Source organism: Trachurus japonicus, chromosome 11 (genome assembly GCF_045865225.1).
Source record: "Trachurus japonicus isolate A0001 chromosome 11, Traja_1.0".
NCBI lineage: Eukaryota > Metazoa > Chordata > Actinopteri > Carangiformes > Carangidae > Trachurus > Trachurus japonicus.
In genome coordinates, this window is record NC_140917.1 from 29,386,554 (window position 1) to 29,408,410 (window position 21,857).

Here is a 21,857-nt window from a genome sequence, read left to right on the forward strand (position 1 = left end):
CAGACTTTGTGTGCAGAGAGACTGCTGTATGGGGGGAAAAAGTGGACACATTGTAATGAGGAGACATCAGCACTGAAGAGTAAGAGGAGGTTTAGGGAGGATGGAATATGAAGAGTTAGAAGGTAAGAGAAATGAATCAACTCCAACTATGAGGCTGCGTTGGGTTGAGGATGAGTCATGGTGAGCAAGCAACTCCTTCATTAGGCTTCGCAGCCATTCAGCAATTCACGCTCTCACACATGCAGTGTGATTCATTTGGACGTTTTGCTGCATGTGGGTGTGTTGCTGCCAGCTGCCCCGCCCCCCCCTCAAAATACATGTGTGTTAACAGCTGTAAACAGACAAGACTAAATGAGGTTGTTCATCCTTTAAACTCAGTCAATGTGTGCATGTATATGTGTGTGCATGTGTGTGCGCGTGGGTGTTCAAGGGTGGAAGGTAACAACAGTGCTGATGCAGCTGATTCTCCCACAGAAGGAGGGATGAGGGAGGATAAAAAAGAGGAAGAAGGGGGGAAAAAAGAAAAAATAGATACAGCAGCAAGATTTGATGGCTGAGCAGAGGGGAGACATTAAGTAATAAATGATGGTTGGTAAGAGAGAGGCAGAGAGAAGAGAAGGAAGTTGAAGTGAAGAGTGAAGAACAATGTGTGCATTATTATGTGAATGTGTGTGTGTGTGTGTGTGTGCGTGTGTGTGTGTACTGTTTCGATACGAGAACCTATGCAGCTATAACTTATCAGTGATCAAGACCAGGACTGGATGTTCTGTTGTGCTCACTAAGCTCTTAACTCACTAAGTGTCCATCAGAGTAACAGCAATGCAAAGTGGGTCTACAATCCAGCTCTTCTATGATTTTGGCTACAGAACAATGGTCCTCATTCACAAACCGTTCTTAAGAACAAATTTGTCCTTATCTCCTACTTACTAAGTTTTTACAAAGATTGTGGCATTCATGAATGTTTTCTTTTCCAGGATTTGTTCTTCGCTAAGAGCAAAATCTATGACCAGTCAGGAGCATACAGTACTACATACACACATTTAAGAGCTGAGACTTGTGCAAAATAACTGATTATTGTGTTTTCTTCTGTTCTGCAGTTGTATAATATTATATGATTTGAATAAGGATTGTTTTTTCATCTTTTATGGTGTTTTTGAATAATGATATATATGAATAATAATAATTTACAAATCATTGCGGTCTCTTAAAAAACCAGAGAACTAAAAAACATAATTATATGTTTTTTTCTTCTCTTTTTTTTTGGGGGGGGGGTAGTAATGTGTTGTTGGCGTGACCGGCTGACGTGACAGTGAGAAGTAACTCAACTTCGCTGTCGGTCCACACGAAGGAATCTGCCCGGCCTCGGTTCGCCATTGTTGTTTTTCAGGTATGAATTTTTCCAGCCTTGTGATTGGCTAAAATGGTGTTTCATATGGACGGAGATATTTTTTTATCACACCGGTGGTGTGGACGGGATTTTTTTTTTTTAAACCGGTGGCCATACAAGTTCAGTTTCAAAAATACCCATGTTCGTGTGGACTAGGCCTGAAACATAAAAAAAAAAAGCCAAACTGTCCTCCCTCTCTTCAAACTGTCCAGTGAAAAAAAAAAGCTGAGTGTGTACTGTAGCTTCACAGAGGTTAAAATGGCACTCGGTTCCCACACACATGATTTGATTCCTCCAGCTAATAAGAAGACTTTCACAGGCACTTAGCCTGTATTTCTCTCAGCCTCCTCATCCTTTCTCTTTGGGTAAGCTGTAATGTACCACATCACTTTGCCCAAGGGCGTGATCTTGCCTTGATAGAGTTTTATGACTCGCCTTCAGCGCTCTCAATTTCAGTTAAAAACTCACTGCATTTAATCTGAGAGCCTGCAAATGTGTTACCAGTAATCACATGGGTCACATTAACTCTAAAATTTTAATCATTGTAAACGTGAACACTATAATGTGCCATGTTTTAGTTTGTGCTAAGAGATTCCAGCCTGTTATGGCTGCTCATCATCACATTACCTTGTCCAGAAAGAACTCGGCTCCACCACAAACTAGCTGGAGGCAGCAACAATTTGTAAATCTCATACACAGCCTTCCACAGATCCCACAAGCCATCAATATTTCAAACAAGACTGACATCTTCCCGAAATTAAACGGGTTAACCGTTATTTTCTTTCTCGTGGAAAATGAAAGGACAGGCTGTAGCATGCGAGTGCTTGTTAATATTCATGCGTGTGTGACATCACAAGGTGTTTGCGCATCGAGGTCGAACAGCAAAGGGCGGGGAGAGTCTCTCAGATGTCTCCGACGCTGAATGCTGATGTTGAGATAATCAACCGCAGTCGGAGCCAACTGAGAGACAAACCGCAGTGAAGTCATTAACAAGCCAGCGTTTCTAGAGAGACGGCAGAGGGAGAGCAGCTGATACAAGGAGGGGAGAAGCAGAGTGGAATGGACGGCGAGGGGAGGAAAGAAGAAGAAGAGAGGAGCGGGAGGGATAAATATTAGCAGTGAGTTGAGCAGCTTTGAACAGATGAAGGAGGGTGACAAAGTATGAAAACTTAAACAGCAAAGTAATTTAACACAGACTTCTCAGTGGAGAGTGAAGTAAGGGTGAAAGAGGGGGGAAAAAACAATGTGATGATGTAAACAAGTGAATAATTTACAGAGTCAGGACAGTGACTGAATGCCTTACTCATCAGCTGTGTTCATTTTTGGGCCATAAAGAGACACGGGTGGCAACACAGGGCTGATTAGTTGTCATTTGCAGTGCAGAATAGCTAAAGTCATCACCCACTCAATGAAAGGATGTGTGTTTCTGAAAGAATGGAGGAGTTACAGTATGGGGCTCTGTGCAAGAGATAAGAGCTCCTATATCTTTTTTTTTTTCAAATCTAATTCTACATAAGGGTCGGAGTAAGTAAGCAATTATGGCTTTTACACACACACACACAGTCATGCTCACATAGAGATTTACTTCCTCTGAAGTGTCTACCGGTCAGCAAGTGAGTGAGTGATGTGACTGGTTTATCTCCAGGCTATCTACACTCCATTAACAGTGCATTACATTGCCCTGATGCTATCTGCATTTACCCAACATGGATACCTGTGTGCAGCGCCACAGTGAGCTACACAATCCTCCCTTGTGTAACATATTCTGCATATAGTTCGAATGTTAAAGCCCCAGTATGTACGCCTGTATTGTTTTGCCTCGTGCTGGTGGACCACTTGTTTACATAGAGGCTTGTTTATCCTGTTACATGCAGCGTCTGTTGTCTGACGTCTGCCCGATTTCACGTGAATGCAACATCAAGAATACATTCCCATTATGCAAACGCACCGCTATGGGGTAATTCCTACATACTATACCTTTAAAGTCACTGCATTGCATTGAATTTGAATTATTATTCAAATAGTTTGTGCCACTTTACTAGTTTTGTATCCACATTGAACCACATAAACATAATATGTTTATGTGGTTCAATGTGTCTGTTACTATATTATAGTAACATGACCACATAAAAGAAACCCAAAAGCTCCAACAGTAAAGGTTAAAAAAAGAACTGCATTCTTTGTTCATTTGTTCCCCCTTGTAGAGAAATAAGTCAATTACACTTACAGCAAACAAATCAAGGCTGACAAATGAAACAAGGTGACGTTCACACGTCCAACGTGTTTCCCCTGCTCCACACAAATCGCTTTGCAATAATCCTCAGGCAGAAAACAATTAGGGATAAAATAAAACTAATTCAATGTTGTGCCACTCTCGCCCCTAGCAAACTGACAAAGCTAAGTGGTAGCCATGAGATATGCTGTTGTTTACTTGCCGCCGCTGGTGTGCAGGGCTGTCCGTTTTGTGCGTGCATGTGCGTGTGTGTGTGTGTGAGAGTGTGAATGGAGCAATTATGACACCCAAGGATGTAGTAAATGATCAAGGAGAAAATAAGGACAGGCATGAGAGACTCAATTGAAAGCAATCAGGGAACAAGGTGAAAGAAATCCTGCAGGAGTGACCACAAACATGATGCAGCTGTGTTTCATTGAGATATTTCATTACCTTATATTCTCTATATTAGACTGATTTTCCACAGGTCTCCTATGTGCATCCGCTAGAAGAGGTTTCAGCTTGCTGTATAAATGTATGACGGATCATTATTGTGCTACTATCTGCAGCCATAATTCTAAAAACAGGAGCAGTGTGAAGTTATGCCTTAATAAACAAACAACCAACCAACAGATAGCTCAAACAAATGATGTCGATGAATAAGCCTTGCCAAGTGTCAAGATTTTGATGCATAACAAACTTGGTAAAATGAGCCGATGTGAAGCATGTGGCATGATGGTAATGTAAGTGAAAACAAACAAACAGAAAAGCACTAATGCACACTTGGGTAATGGCTGAGTGCATTGTTGCCTTTCCCAGAATCTCTCAGATTAAAAGGATATGTTATTTAATCAAATGCAGCCATTTGCTACTTAGTACAACAAACAGCCGATCCCTCAGTCGGGGCTTTTACTTGTGTACTGTATCTTTCTCTCTCCGTCTCTGACTCACAGTGTAATAAACAGCCAAAAGCATGTGGACACCTCTGTTTGTTTACTTTTGGTGCAGGGCTATTTCTCAAAAGCCTCAGAGTCAGACTTTGCTTCATTCATCCGGCCTGACATTTTGTTCCTGTTATTTTGTGAGGGTTATTTTGTCTTGCCACGCTCCCACCACTCCCCCATTCAATCAATAATGGGTGACGTCCTCATCCCACTGATGTCATCCTCTGTCGACACGGAGGATGCAGTCTGGGTTGCTGGGAACAGTTAAGAACAGTTTAAGAGTTGATCTTTTGTTGTTGTTGTTAATACAGTGGTGGCATACACATTTTTCTGTTGGCATTATTTCCACTTTTCTTTATGATTGTAAGAAGATTCCCATTGGAAAATAATATACACATTCTTATCTTGGCCTATGGCTAAGATTTGACAATGACTTTCAGCAATTGGCATCAGCAGGCATTGAAATCTGAACAGAATGAAACAGAAATAGATCAGGGACCAGGCTATATTACCATGATGAGATCTCAAAGGAAATGTTGATGCTGGAGAATATGATGATATTCAAATAGACAGTAGAAGGATTTTACTGTGGGGAGGCCCCTCCTCTGTTTCAGCAGCAAGGTACATACATGAAACCAAGTCCATAAAGAAATGTTTTTTTCTGACTGTGGTACATACAGTAAAATCTAGTCTGGCCTGTCCACACCTTGAAAGCCAGACCTAACATCAGCACCCAACTTCAGTAATGGCTCATGAGACTGTTGCTGTAGGGATTTGCTGCCATAGTGTAGGCTACTATACAGTAGCATCATGTTAGTGCTCATCGTTTTGAGAAAATTTAACAAATCACTTATGGTTAATGACTCACTAGATAGCAAGCATGTTTGTATATGTGCATTGGCGGATATTGGATGTGGCTCTGAATCTATATTCAAAATAAAAACCATTTTAAACTGCTCTTTCTCTCTCTACCTCTACCTCTCGCTGTGATCTTCAGTTTCTCCCCCGTATCCATGGAGGGATACCACTAATAAACTCCAAAACAAGGTTGGGCAGAAGATCTGATTAGCCAACAGAGCTAATAGGGACACAGTGACCGATGGAGCGCCAAACCAATGTTATTTACTTTCTACTTTCTACCCATCGCTCTTCTTTTGTTTCCTGTGGCAAGGATGATCACACAACACTGGAGGCAAAGAGGAGGACAGGAGGAGGGGGCGGTGCTGGTGGTGTGTTTGTGTGTGTTACTGAAAAAAGCACTGTTTCTGATCTAGAATTAGCTACAGGCTCTCACAAACACTGATGTACTCATATGCCATTCGTGTTGTGTCGGTCGGCTGTCGACACTCTCTCCTTAAGTCCCTCTCTGCTTGTAGATCTCAATATGAATGCCCTCTATCTGTTAATTATGTGTCTTTTTTTGGAGTCTGGATCAATCTGTGCTATTCCAGCCCTCAACATCCCTACACTGCACTGTATGTAATTGACCGACTCACATTCCTTCTGATGGGATCGATCACAGTGTTTACAGCAGAGTACAGAGCGTTAACCTCCACCTCTCCAGCAACTAAATAAACACAAGTGCAACTGGTCGCGTACAACAAGTAGCCTAATTACATGCCAGGTAAATCCTTTTGACACAGCATGGCTCGCTTATACATGCGTGTGTGCGTGCACGCGCAACGTGTGCTTCATCCATTATCACGTTTCACAAGGTGTTTGGATAACTAATTAGACTGCTATGCTCTATGTCTCCAAGGGAGGAACAAGAGAAAACAAAAGGAGAGGATGAAATCAAGAAAGAGAAACGTGACTGCAGCAACACTGAGGGGGGAAAAATCAACAGAGGCTGGAAAAATATGCCAGGGATTTGACTAAGCCGGGAAGCAAATGGTGCACGAGCAGAACGTCTGTGTCTCACACCCGTCAGATTACAGCTGAAGGGAACCTATTTCTTCTGTTTTTCGTTGTGTGGCAGCAAAGGTTCAGTGCCGCCATGTTGTTTTTTTGTTGTTGTCTGATCTTAATCAGTAGGGTATCCAAATTAATTGATAGAATGTAGCTGATGAAAATGCATGTAAATTGAAAAATGGAGCAGCAAAGATGGATTTGGAAAGAAAAGCAGAGTGATAAATTATCAAGTGATTGGATTAATTTAAAGGCGATTAGATTGAAACAGTCTTGATATGATGAAAACTGATCTGCGTTTCATCGTTTTTTCACTGACAGTCATCATTCATTATTCACAACGCAACATTTACCATTTATCATCTCAGGAAAGTGGCCTCACGGGTGGAAGTAACAAAAATTAATTGACAAGCGACGCACAAGCGATGAAAATGCTTATGAATGAATAATGGGGTTGATGAAACATTATGTGAATTGAAGAACAGTGATAAATAGCCAATTTATTTGATAAACTCGATCGACATTTTATTAGGAACAGTGTTGACATTTATCGTTAATGTCAATTTTTGTTATCTCCGACTCAATGTCAGTCAAAAACCCACCGACTTATAGAGCTCAGCTCAACGTTGACAATTCAACACAACTGACAGAAACCGTCTTAACTGAAACAAGGAAAAAATAGGTTTGAATGAGTAGTTAAAAATTGACTGTATAATGTGTATTTGAAATAAATGCTTTCTTCTTCTCAGACTACAGAAGCAACAATTTTTATATTTCAACAGTGAAAGTAAATTTCTGGCGCTGACTTCATATTCAGGATGTGAAAACAAAACAAAAAATTTAACAAAAACAAAACTTCGTCAAGTGATATAATTAATGTAGTTGGTTTATTTTTTATTAGTTTTTTGTTGGATGGGTCAGAAAATCTTCCTGTTAACAATAAATGTCAAATAAAATGTCAATAAAGTTTGTCAAATTTTTAACTCACATACATTTCATCCTCTACATTATTAATTCAAAGCCCTTTAATCACTCTCATTTTTTTTCTTCAACAAATTTTTGTTACCTCCACCCATTAGGACACTTTCCTTCAATGATAAATGGAAAATAATGAATAATGAATGATGAACATGAGTCGGATTAAATGATGAAGCATGGCTCTGTTTCCATCATAACACCATTGCATAAATCATATTGGCTTAAAATGAATGAAACGACTTGATGATTTAAAACTCAATTTATCACTTATATCTCCCATTTTTAATTGACTTTCATTTCCATCCACTCCATTTTATGAATTCGCTTTTGCCAGTTGCACCACTCTTGCCTTGCAGTTTTTTAAGAAATTGATAGCACAGGGCTATAGGAATAGTTCATTTCAGCAACACAACCAGATAAGCCAGATCTTCTTTTCCGATTTCTAATGTACATGTAAAAAGAGGTTTCTTGTGGATCTTTTGTACAAAAGAATCTGAAGGATAAGAAGAAGGGCTTAAAGAAGATTGAGATCTCAAATTCTACTTTAAAACACAAAGCAACTAAGTGGTGGTTGAAGGGCTGAAAAATGAATCACTTGCTGACATAGCTTATGTCACTTTTGGTTCATTGCATTCTTCCAAATTTAAATGGATCACTCAAATCTCAAATATTCCCCGAACTGACTCAAACCTGAAACTGAGCAGAGATGCAGTGGTGACATTGCTGCTCATACGTTTGCACACAGCAGAATATATTTGACTGTTTCTTGCAGTGTTTGGTGGATATTCCTGCAGATTTGTCAGTGGACTCATGCCGCTTACGTTACCCTATTTAGCTGTGACAAATTTGGCAGTGGAGGCAGAAAGAGGAGGCGGGCTGCAGGTCTGCTGTTCTTACTGCAATCAAGGCTGAAATTGCTCGGCTGGCCAAAGACTCCTCGTCGTAACCGTGCACTCTGCTTGACGTGTTTTTCGTTTCTGGTGGAACTGCTGCTGCTTGCAGATACACTCATGTTAAATTTGGATCATCTCTAATGGATGCAAACCCAATTCCAACCAGCTGTGTCTTCTCCTTTTCTCTCCTCAGAGGAGACGCCTGATTAACAACATACAAATGACAGAAGGTATAATTACTGAGACAGTGATATAAAAGATGAAGGAATACATACATGAGGGGAGTGTGCAGAGCTCTCGTCACTTATTTTTAATGTTGCAGATGTTTGCAAATTTTTTGGAAAGTGCTTGAGAGCACGCAATATGATATGTACTAACTACTGCTTGTATACGCATGAGCGATATACGTATGTAAACAGCATAGGCATATGGCCAAGTGCCACACTGACTTTGGTTTAAAGCTTTTGAAAATCAAACCCACAACTACAATTTGAAAACTAGCACAGCTACAAAAGAAGCACACATGCCTTTTTTTTAATATCACTTAAAGGTACATTGTGTAGGAATTACTCCCATCAGGCATTGCGGTTGTTTATCACAAGCAACTCAATCGTATTTTTCATGCTGCATTCACGTGAAATTGGGCAGATGGCAGACGGACGACAGCCGCTGCAGTAACGGCATAAACAAGCCTCTATGTAAACAAGTGGTCCGTCAGCACGAGCAAAACAATACACATGACAATATGTTGTCATGGCGATGGCTTACCGCTCGATGTATATATGAATAAATATATGAATGATATGAACGGCAAATTCAGAGCTTACCGGAATACTTCAGTTTGTTGATGGGGGTGATTACTGATTAATGAAAAACATACTTTTGAATGAAATAATAATAAGTTCGTAATTTTCGTGAATAGATAACAGGAGAAGTTACACAATGTCCCTTTAACTGATCACACTGATGATGAACTTATGTTAGAAATCCAGGTGTTCTGGTCTACTACAGCACTGTCATAATCTATGGAGATTGCAGCCATACAGCAGATGCACCACGATGTGATGAAGTGTTAGTCCAAGGACAGATATGTGTCATGTCAGTCACTAGATTCTGCAGCCAGCGAGCATCAACCTAATCAGTTTATCGTCATTGAGCTGCAGAAGTGACATGTTTTGCTAATGAGACGATGCTCAAAAACGATTGGTTGAAGAGTGGGTTGAGCAGAAGTGCATCACCCACTGTAGCACAAGCCACAGCCACACAGTATTTTGAGCGATGGCTATGGTAAAATGGTAATGGTGCAGCACACAAATAGAATAGAAGACTTGAGATGAATCACTCCCACTGACTTCCTAAACCAAAATGTGAAACATTGCACATCATCCAAATAAGGTTTCTCCGTGACAAAACTGTTGCCGCTGCAGCTCTTCCCTCACAGCTGACAGAGTTCCCACTCGAAAATTGCTCTCTTTCACACAAATTACACATTGTCAAAGTCACTGTTTATTATCATTATTTAAAGTGATAAATGCTACTTTTTTTCCCTTTTTTTTTTACAGCTTGACCAATTCAAAATCCCAGGAAACAAAAGAGAAATCATGCCAGCGGTGACAAGCACTGCTCCCCTGTCTGCTCTCCCCACCTCCACAATGTCGAACCCAGACGCGCTGCACATAATAAACCACCTGCACATGCGCACTTATGAGTCATCACACCGCATGTGCCCTAGGTGTTGTAATTGGGAAATTGTGACTGACATAATTTGCATAGGTTGTCACACAAATCAACTAAATGAAATTCACTGCAGTGAGAAACGCAAAAACACCCATCTCCAACCATCCTTTTGTTAGGTGGTGTTTATCAGTTTATATCATCAAATCCTCAGCTTTGTCTGAGTTGCTGTCATATTATGTGCGCTGCCACCAAAAAAAGCACAAACAGCAAGCATTTCAATGAAAACCATGACCATGTTTTTGCACACAGAACCAACTGGAAAATATAACCCTGTGTCAGCAAATAATATCCAAATAAATGCCTAAATTAAGCTGACCACAATTTTTATTACATGGATTATAAAACCTTCAAAATAATACATCATTCATTTGATATTTCTGATCTGGTCAAGTCTAATTCTGGAAATGTTTCACTTGTGTGCATCTCCATCTGCTGGCATGGCCTCTGATGCTGTGCTATGCATAACTAATCACGTCCTCACAAAATCAGTACCAGACACTTTTCTATATTTTTCCAATTTCTTGCACAAAACTGCTGCCAAATCAACTAATAGTATTTTAATAAATTCAGATTTGTCCCATCTAACATAACCAGCGAAGTGCTCCGTGCAGAATGTGCCTGTCGGTATCCTGATGGGAGTAATGGCTTCTATTTACCGACTGGCAAAGTAAAAAGGTTCACATTCAAATTTGATTTCGACTGAGGCTCCGCAAGTCAAAAGGCAGACAGAGTTCTGCTCGGTCATTTTTTGAAGGATATAAAATACAGGCAGGGTGCACTAGATGGGCGTAATTAGCTCTCCTCTATTTTTAGTGATTATATTTTCTTCCCTGAAGGCTTAAATGGCCCAACGGGTTGGCCTCCCAAAACATTTTTGGTGCATTCCTGCAGCTCAAATCAGTGTGAGCAAGTTCAGAAGGGCTGAAAATGACACATCTCTGTGAAGGGTGCACTGCATATCTAATCATTTATCTCGGCAGGAAAACATTTCATTTCATGCTGCTGCTGAAGTGTATCCTGTTAAGAACATTGATAGGCCCCGGGATGGGAGAATGTCAATAGCAATGCGCACAATGAGTGATACACAGGATGTAGGGTATAAATTCACAGCCATCTAGTTGATTATTTCTCTAATCTGGGGTTACAGGACCTAATAATTCTACCTCACAGGTGAGCAGATGCCATAAATCTCAACATCATTTCACTTTTTCCCAGCGTGAGATGATGAAAAACAAACTATCACTCTTCCTCCTGTTTTTAGCAGTCTGTCGTTAAAGCTGGCGTTGATAAGTGGCAGTCTCTCCATTAACAGCCCAGATTCAAAGGAACCATAAATCCGACTGTGTGTGCGTGTGTGTGTGTGTGTGTGCGGGTCTGGGGGTGTATATAAGTGGTTGTGTGAGTGAGTCTGCCTGCACATGTCTGTGGGTGTGTGGAAGCCGTGGATAAGATGCACAATCATGACCACAACACAAACAGGTAAAACTACAGGACCTACAATGACATCATGAGGATGTCTGTGAACACACAAAGAAGAACTGTGTGTTTACAATCACATATTGAACACATGCTCACATACCGAAGTCCATTTTCCAAAGTATGTGTTGTAAGACTGATTGATGGCCGAGGCCTTCGCTGAAGAAGAATTATTACCATGGCGAGCGTTCAGGCAGGAAGTGCCATTGTGCGTCACCCACTCTCACCCTGATCTACACAAACTGGCTCTATAGAAGCTTGACTCATTGACTAACACCATCCTCATTCACACATACAACACAAGACATGGACGCACACGAGCAAACTCCGAAGGAAAGAGCCTCTTTGTCCCTTTGCCTCTCCATAGTAACAGTCACTGCACTTATATGAAGGTCTGCAATTCAAAGCCGGTTAATTGGGTAGAGTGAGTATAGTTGAGACATGTGTATAGTTGAAACACCCTTACTATCTTGCCCGCGCTGCAAGGCTGAGCCACCATTTTTACTATTGCACATTATAGCATGCTCTTTGGTTGTGGGAAGTTTGAAGAGTTTTAGCATCTCCAGTCCAAGGATATCAGCACAAGTATTTTTACTTTACCATGTCCCTTCCACAACGAATAGCTTATTATCCTTTTGTGACCATCAAACATAACTTACATTATTGCAAACGTTATTTTGTGCCCTAAAAACTCACATATTTCATGCTATCCTATGTGTCCTATCGCTGCACAATCTAGAGAAATACACAAAGTGGTCAGTGGGGTACAGCTGAGACACAATGTCTCAACTGTACCCTGATAGAGTTCTATTACATCACATCACTGTTAAGTTGTGCAGTGTAGGCTAACGATAACATGTTATCATAGTCACAATAAGACCAAAAAAACAAAGAAAATGAAAATAAAAACTAATATTTGTGATATCTGAACAGTGTTATATTAATATATACTATTAATATTATAATTTTGTTATATAATTATAATAAAGAGGAATTAATTTATATTGAAATATCTTGTCGAATTGTCATTTTTTTTGCATTTACAGTTGATGTTCAGTCATCATCAATGGGTTTCAATAGGTGTCTCAACTATACCATGGTACCATCTCAACTGTACACGTGGTTATAAATAAACAAATAATAAATGATATTCATCAATAACTTAGTATACAAACAAATTAAACAGCATATGAAAAATCACTTATTTTCAGTGTATAGTTGTTTTTTTTGCAATATCTGTTAAAAAAATTGAAAAGCAAAAAGTGTCTCAATCATACTCTGTCTACCCTATAGCTTTTCTAAAGATAAATACAAGTGATCCCTTAAAAATAATGTGATAAAATAGTACAGTGAGCCCTTTGTTACTAGAGCGTGTAGTGTATATCTGCAGTCAACTGTAAAGCAGCTATAAACTATAATTTTCATATCAACAGTGGATTGCATGAGTATGTGTAATGTGAAAGGGGTCAGTTGACAGGCTTCAATGTTTAGTTGTGACTCATTAATGTTTTTGGATGCATTCAACAGCTCAGGGGGAAAAAAAACTCATGACAAAAAATCGACTATACACTTCAAGCCCAGCTCCAAACAGACAAATAAACTAGATGATGAACAGATGTGGGTTATATCACATTAAGAGTTTGAGAGAGCAACATCAGAGCTAAAGGGAGAGTGAATGTTGGACTTCATTAGATGCCACTGGGCACGAACACGGTTTCAAATGAATGCTAATTCAGTTGTTTCATCTCTGACAGATGTCTGAATGAGACGCTCTATGCAAACAAGTTCGTCATGAAAATGCAATATGTCAGAGTTGGGTTTACAGTTTGTTTCCATTGCTCCCCCGAGGGTTGATCAGTCCTTTCATTTATAACATGTCATAAAATGAGGATTAACGTCACATCACAGTGCATAAGAGAAACAAGGTGAAATGTTAAGATTGCTTGTTTTATTCAAGCAATGTGCTAGAATCCTAATAGAATCAATTGAAATCCTCATATTTTGGACAATAAATGTATCACCTACAGTAATCACTTCAGCACTTAAGCATTTGGTGTCCATGTATTTTGTTGCTTAAAGGAACAACTCACCAATAAGGCAAGAAGTTGTGAATATTCCTCCACAGTTTGTTTATATCGTCTGTTTTTTGAAAGCAGATAGCTCCAGCTCAAATCAAATTGTTGAACCTCAAGCAGAAGCCATATGATAAAAGCACATCCATTATGTTTTTGCCCTCTCATGCATATTCTGTATTTCAGTGCTTGCCTGAAAGCAGCAACCTCAGTTTTCCAGCCCACTGCCATTTACTCCGTGCTTAAAAGTCTGTGTTTGTGAGTCTGGTGTTCATTTTATCTGTATTCCAATAAAACTTGATTTTGTTGACACTGAATCAGCTTTCTGGGAAGGGTACTGAACTGAACACACAAACTCATATTGTGACACCCCACCCTCACAGCACTGAAGGCCGACTGTAGTGTTAATGCCACTCCCAGCACCATGCACTAGTGCTCCTTATTTAGGTCCTATCAAGCCCGCAGGCTGAAAATCTGTCTCTTCCACGCCTCCTCCTCTTTCTCACTTTCCCGCCCCTGCCAGACTGCCAGGCCTTAAGTCCCTCCGTTCCATCACTCCATCATTGAGAGGAAGACATGTGGAAAGAGAGAGCGATGCCTTCACACAGCCCAATAGCTTTTCCGTCTGCTGAAATGTACTCAGTGTTCACCCGATTGGCAGCTACAAGGTGAAATGTGACACAAAAGTGTATGGGGGGGAAAAAAAGCTTCTTTTTACAAGGAAGAAATGTGCCCTCACAGAGACAGTGAGTAAGCTGGTGGAGGCTCAATGTTTCGTTAAGGTCAAGCTGGCTGTTGGTTTAGTCATGGGAAGGTATTTCAGACTACTGTGCTACAATACCGCAGGCTCTGTTTGACACTGGACACTGAGGTTGCTGGTGTGTTATTTCATAACAAAACTTTAACAGCAGACAAATGACTGGATAATATCTTATCATTAAACTGCAGTATTAAAATGTGATCCACAGCAACACAGCAGGTCGATGATTAAAATCAGGAAAAAAAAAAAAAAAAAAGAAGATTAAAATGGATAAATTGGGGAAATACTTGGCCATCCCAGGGACTTCTTTTGGCCTTGCTGAAAGTCACAAATACTTCTACTCTGGTAACTTAAAAAAAAATGTGCCATCATTTTTTATTTGATTTGATAAATGTTGCTCCAGCATGTTCCAATCAATTTGCTGAAGCTCCATGTGGATAATTCATCACAGGAACTATTTTACTCTAAGGTTGCACTATTGTGATGCGGTACTGCTGCTTGCCCCTCTTTTTAAAACGATGCATTCAAAGTGCTCCCTTCATCACACAGTTAATGGTCACAGATGTTGCAGAACACATTCACATTCATGAACGGTCAAGGTAAAATCTTGTCCTGCGAACAACAAATAAGCAATTACTTGGGTAATGGAAAAACATAATGTGACTCTGAATGTGTCTTAAGTTAACAAAGTTATGGTTTTGTGATTGAATTTCAACACAGAGCATCGACATGGAAAGGTTTTACAACAGGCTCTGTTTACTGTCACTACACGTGTCAAGGACGAAATCAGTTAATATTCTGTTATAGTTAAACTACTCGTAGCTGAACTTTTCCTCAAATCTGGTTTATCACTTAAGAAGACCTTCAGCCATCATTGTCTTTATAATACAAGAGGTTATGACGTGTCCTGTGAGCAGTGCTACATCTTCAGGGCAGAATTGAAGCAACAATGAGTCACTATCGGAAAGTGAGGAGACAGGACTAGCTGGTTAGCATGCTAACTTGGGTAGATTAAAAGACAACGCAGGTGTTGCTTTCTGCTGCTGGAACCAATTGTTGACAAGTAAAGGAATAATTGATACTGAACTCATACAGTAATGCTTCCTCTAGACTAGTTATTAAACAGCTTCTACTGTAATGCTAACACTGCCTGTATGGCAATAACAAAAAGGTTAAAAGAGCTCCTTTAAATGAGAAGATCAATATGGTCATTATGTTTTGAAGGTATGCAAGTACTGAGCTGGAGCCAAACGTCTCTTTAGCCTAGCTTAGCATCAAATGTGAAGCACAAGAAGTTTAAAAAAAAACACTGTTGCCCATAAAGTTGAAATAATTTAGTTCCAGAGACATTAAAATATATAGATATTTGAAGTCACGGTGATATTGCCAGGCTGGCTACATACTGCAGTCATATTTTGTGGGCATGCCTTCTGGATAGGACAGTGTAGAGAGACAGAAAGTCAGGATTAGAGGTTAGGGCCATGATTGAAACTCATGGCCACTGCAACAGGTAGCCTTCTAAGCCTACAGTACATGGTACACACACTGTATAGGTTGAGCCACCGGAGCTCGGCATCCATCTCAGCTTAATGAACACTTCAGCCATGGATGCTGCAAGGAGGTACAGGGTAGATATGTAATTTTTTTAATAGAGCAATACTTAATAATGCATGCACAAGAGCTTTCCAAAATGTTAAATCATCCCTTCATGTACCTGTGCTTTATGGAGGGAAATAATTGGCTCAAACATGCAAAACCAAATGGTGTTATCCTCTACAATTTGCTGCACGTCTTCCTCTGATGGATCCAGATAAGTTTATTTGGTTCAATTCTACTGTATATCCTGACTGAGGTGTCAGGTGGCTGTCAAAGTATGGCCATTAGAAACAATTTCTCAGATTGATTTAAGAAAAAAAAAACATGTTGAAGCTGTTGCAATGAGGTCATACTACTATACAATACTGCAAATTGGTGGATACAAGCTATTTCTTACATAAACGCTTGAACTCCACTTAAGTCAGCGAAACTGACTTTACCCTGAGGTTCGTTTTCCTGTAGTACAGCCTGTCCTTGTGTGAAGGAAATGATAGCTTCCACAACACTGAGGGCACAAGATGCACTTACTCACTTCATCACTAGATCATCTCCGAAAATCAATGCTCTGCTTAATTAACAGCAATCAAATATGACAGCAGCTTGTGCCCTAGGACATAGTATATGATTTTTTTTCAGTTTTTACATTTCAAACAATTGAAACTCATATTGAATTTTCCCTCTCTGCTTCCCAGGTGACAGCTGGGATCAGGGTGTAATGAAGTGCTGCAGCAACACACTGACATACAGTAACATGCATTTCCTAAGGATTGACTGTGACTCATAACGAAACTGCTGCAGGAGCACACGCGCCAATGTGCACATACTGTATAATTAGGAACACAAACAACACATATAGATGGATTTATTTTCAAGATGGCAGTCTTCTGATTTTATCAGGTTTGCTGTGACAGCAATGAATAATAATAGATAAACAAATATAACGAAAAGTGACTGCTTTGAAAAAAAGAAATCAAAGGTACAGTAATCATTTGAATATGAAGTGAAGCAAAACAGTCATTTTTGATGACTATTTGAGATTAAAGAAAGTATTCCAAGCTCTATAACCTATAGTGTGGTATACATGAAAAGCTGATCAAATTCGGCAGACACAGTGTGCAGGGCACAAAATGGAGAACAGGCAGAACAGATAAGATATTCTTTAAAAAAAAAAAGAAATAGGTGAGGAGGAAATGAGAAGAGTGAGAAAGAAATTGGAGGAAGAGGAGCAAGAAAGATGGAAAGAAAATGACTTTTGACATGACTTTTGCGAGAGATGAGAGCAAAGGGAGGGCTAAATTATCAGATGTGCATCTTTGTGTGTGTATGGAAATGTGCCAGTGTGTGTGATGTAAGTAGGGGTGTTTGTGACTGCAAATATACATGCATGTTCTGACAGACTGATGTTGACTGTAAGAGCTGATGCTTGCCTCTTCCAAGTCTTTACAAAACGCCTCCTTTGAAACAGGGGAAAGTCTGGTCAAAGACAACAGAGGCCGAATCTAAAAGAGGTCTCTGTTCTCTGCAGGATCTACTACACCGCTTCCGCTTCTCCATCTCTCTAATTTTTTCTGTGTTTTTCTCTCTTTTTCCAACGCCCCCGCCCCCCTAACCCCTTTTCCGTCTTTTTTTTTTTTCAAATTCATTTTCTTTCCTCTCACTTATTTTCAAAGCGCTTAGACAGTGAGAGTGGAACACTTTCCCTATGTCCCACTGGAGAATCAATATACAACAGAGCCCAGAGGTCCAAACAGGAGAAAGGCTGAGGAGAACAGCACAACACCAATCCATAATGGATTTTCTTCTCTCTTTCATTCGCTTTCTGCAACGAGATGCAATGGAGGCACCACTGGCACAGAATGAGAGACTCAGGGAGGGGAGGGGGTGGCAGAGAGGAGGTGAGAGAGGGGGATATTGATGGGGACAAAAAGAGGCCGACAAAGACTCGAAACAGTGTCAATAACAAAAGACCTTAAGAATATTTCTCTCATCTGTCTCTAGAGGCCTTGAATAATATATGCTTCAATCTATTGCAAGGCTGAGCTTATAGTACAATGTGAAAGGAATTAAAAACAGATGTGGTGCATGTTCAGTTGATCAGATGCAGGAATTGTCAGTAACTATGTTGTGGTGCGTGAGAGGAGCTGTCTGATATGCTGGACTGTGAGCAATAATACAAAATGCATCAACGCATCAGTGAGTAAAAGCTCTCCAACTGTATCTTTTAATTGCAGCTCATACAAAGAGAAGTCTGGCTGCTTAGATGGTAATCAAGAAGACTAACAATATTTATTTCTAAAATCCTGAATGCTTGACAAAGTGTAAACCTATAGTGAGGATGAAACTCTGCAAACAGGAGAGCCAATATTTCAGCTTGCGATGTTAGCACAAGGCAGCACTTTCCGAGGCAGTTAAATTGACGGTTGTACAGGAGGATGGGACTGCTGATTCAGAAATTGTTTGTTTGACTCTTCACACCCAAGTGGACTTGATTTCATTTTGCTGGAAGCTCCAAAGTATAAAATGTGCCCAGAATCCCATCGAATAACCCCAGATGCTTCCACAGCGTCCACAGAGTTAAGTCTTGTATTACTCACCAAAGGATCTTCCTGAACTGCCTCTTAATGCATCAGTGATTATAGTCTTGATTATAGTTTTGCCTCTTCTCCAGTTTCCAGGCCACTAGCTTCATCAATACCTCTAAGTCCAAATGACTCTATATAGGGCACTTACAGTTTAATACTCTACAACTTGGGGTTTAATTCCATGGTTTTGGCCATCTTTGTTATTACCCACAATAGCTTTATACCAACTACAATGATTGCTGAGGTATGGGGAAATGATGACATCACCACAATACAGTCTAACGACGCAAGAGATCAGTGCTTTGACCAACAGCAGAGCCATTAGTTAGTTAGATTAGTTTTATCTTAAAAACCAAAATGTCACTATTTGTTCTGCATTGCACAGGAAAACTCCACACACACACACGCAGCAACTGTAGGCCACAGCTGTAGCAGTAAGTTGGACTGTAAACCGTGGGTGATGCTCATTACAGTATGGACAATTTGATTATTTTCGCTGTCTATCGTGATCTTCTCCTCTAAATCAGTTTAGCGAACATGTGGTTTTTGGTTAAACCTTGTTTGCTGCTGCTTATGCATCTGACTCTTTGTTTTTGGTATCATCTCCAGAGGTCAGCCCTTTATCCCCCACCGTTCCCCTCTGGAGAGACTACCACTACGTGGACTGTCAGTACAACAAAACATTATGAATAAATGATTGAATCAGTGTATTGACTTTCATGTCCACACAAAGTCAATTAGGGTGTTAACTTCTTGAGTACAGTGTTAACTGGTAGGCCTATCAATAGCAATAATTTCCATCACTATGAAAATATGACAAATGTTGTGATAAACCAGAATTTATACTAAAATGCTGCTAAATCTGACCTTTTAATTGTAAAATACTGCCTCCTTTAAAATAGGTAGCGTTAGCATGAACAGCTGTTATATTAGTCTATGAGCAACATTGCAAGCTCATCCTCAAACTTCATTTGTTTTCTTTTGGAAAGTAACCACTTTTTCTTCAGTTTCTATCACTTCTTTCCTTGTACTCATGTATCATGCTAACCAACTAGCTCCAGCTTAATCAATCTGTCTAGTCACTTTGTGACAGAGTCACTCTAGCACACAATCTGTCCTGAAGAAGCTGTACTGCCCAGAGACTGTATTATGACCTATTGTTTGCGCACACACAACAATGGATGCGGCTCTTGGCAAGCATGGTAAGTAAACAGCTGTTAATGCTAACACTGGCTATGTGGCAATAGCAAAAATGTACAAATAAGTCCTTTGGGTCCAGTTCACTTCAAATGTCAAATTGTTGCTACATAAATCTGTTTCCAAAGGGTTTCATAACGTAGCCTACAGTTTGTCAGCATTCATATCAAATAAAACCCTGGACATCATAAAACTGAACACATATAGACATAAAACATTTAGGGCCAACTTTACCGTGTGCGCAGGTTCCCAGGGCTGGGAGGCCCATCATATACAGACAAGATGTCAAAGTCCTCCTCTAGGGCGAAGCCTTGAAACACCAGCTGTATCCGGTTGTGCTCCGCCGCCACAATCACCCATGTGCAGTTGGCATAGTTAGGATAACCGTAAGGGTAGCCGGGGCTCTCTATCGTCCCATTGGGACTGTGTAGTGTGTAACTGCAGTTCTGAGCTGTGGAGAAAAAAGAAACAGGCAGTCATTAGAGAGATGTAAGGCATGTTAGAAAGCCTGGCACAATGTGGAAAGAGTTTAAAACTAAATAAAAGCCCCACCTCTACCCACTCCCACCCCCACCAAACAGAACTCCTACAAATACCCACACATCCAAATGCACACCCACAGTCAAACAGTTTGCACCAAGTGTCGCAACATCCATTATCACCTGCAGCGCGCGGCATAAGCCATTAATACAGCAGTGCTAAATGGCTCACCCTCTCCCATCTTTCCCCACCTCCATCATCACACACTTGTTCACTCAGCGGCCCTCTCACCACATTAGTAATAGGTTCCCACGTTAATACATGACATAGCTGGAGGAGAGAAGATGAGGGGGCAGAAGGCTAGAAGAGGACACTCACGCACATATACACACACACAGACACACAAGGGAGCACTACATTAATTGTACTCATCTTGCATGTTTCTTAGCAGCCTCTCATACCGCCTTCAATCTTAAATTCTAATTGCACGTTGCCATCTATCACCGCAGAGTGTCGGGTGGATGTGTAGCAGGTGAGCTCTGAGGGCGTGTTTTCAATCGGAGAGCTAAGTAACTGATCGTTGCACAGCCGGGAGTTTTAATCAATGTTAAGGATTTAGTTATAACCAATCACTGATGTGGACTGGTGTGTGGTTGTGCTTATCTTTCTGAGCTCTGTGCTGTCAGTTTTGATGCACAAATGAATATATTTTTGCATAGCATCATGGCTAGTTAATAACACACTTGTTTGATCTCGAGCGATGATGGTCATCACCTCCAATCAAAAAGGATTGATGTGAATTTCTGTCATTCACAGGTGACAAGCACATGAAATGTGGATTTGCTGCACAATCGCTCACTAGAAAGCCTTACATGCTACAGTGTATGAACTCAGACAGCAGGAATGTGACACATGCTTCATCTTTTGAAGAAGAAAAAAAAACCTAACAAGTCAGATTATGGTCACACAAAAGGAACCTGCGTGAGTAAATATCCTCAGAGAGAGACTTAATTAGAACGTCACATGTGCTATTTATACAAATGATCTGGATTTTCACTTTGCTTGAGCCACAAAACCTGAATCATAATACAGCCTGATTAAAATGTAATTAGGAGGACATCTGTTATCTGCATAACCCACATGATTCAGCAACACAAACAATGCAACAGTAGATATGAATGTGGTTTTGTTCTTTTATATCCTTACTTATGAGTGTGTAAATGCATGTGATAAATCAATGCATGGAAATGAGCTAAACTGCTTGAGGGCATTAAAACAATGCATTAAAAAACAAGAATCTTGTGTAAACACATTGCAGCTTTGAAACATGTAAAAGTGAGGGCTGCTTTGTTAAATCCCTCCGGGGGGAATGTGAGTGTCGTTGAATTATTGAATCCTTGTAAAACATACAGATTCTGTGCTACTTTGTGTGCACTCTTTGATGGTTAGAGCAATCCCAAAGCCCAAAATCCATCCAAATTTTCCACTCTGGAACATGCTTCATGTCTAAAAAGCCAGCAGGGATTTACAGGTAACAAGGCACCAAGCATGAAGTGAAGACAACAGGGGAAAAAAATTACAACTAATTTTCATTCCTCTCTGTGTTATTCACAGCTGAAAGAAATAAAAACAGTT

At 40.2% G+C, this 21,857-nt stretch overlaps 1 protein-coding gene across 2 annotated transcripts in view; it reads right to left on the bottom strand.

Annotated features, from left to right (window-relative positions):
- Window positions 1-21,857, bottom strand: part of csmd2 (CUB and Sushi multiple domains 2) — a 241,768-nt gene that overhangs the window by 205,677 nt on the left and 14,234 nt on the right. For both annotated transcript variants that reach the window (XM_085792239.1, XM_085792238.1), the window contains exon 2: window positions 19,977-20,193. In XM_085792239.1, coding sequence (XP_085648365.1) covers window positions 19,977-20,193 — 217 coding nt within the window. The remainder of the gene's footprint in view (window positions 1-19,976; window positions 20,194-21,857) is intronic.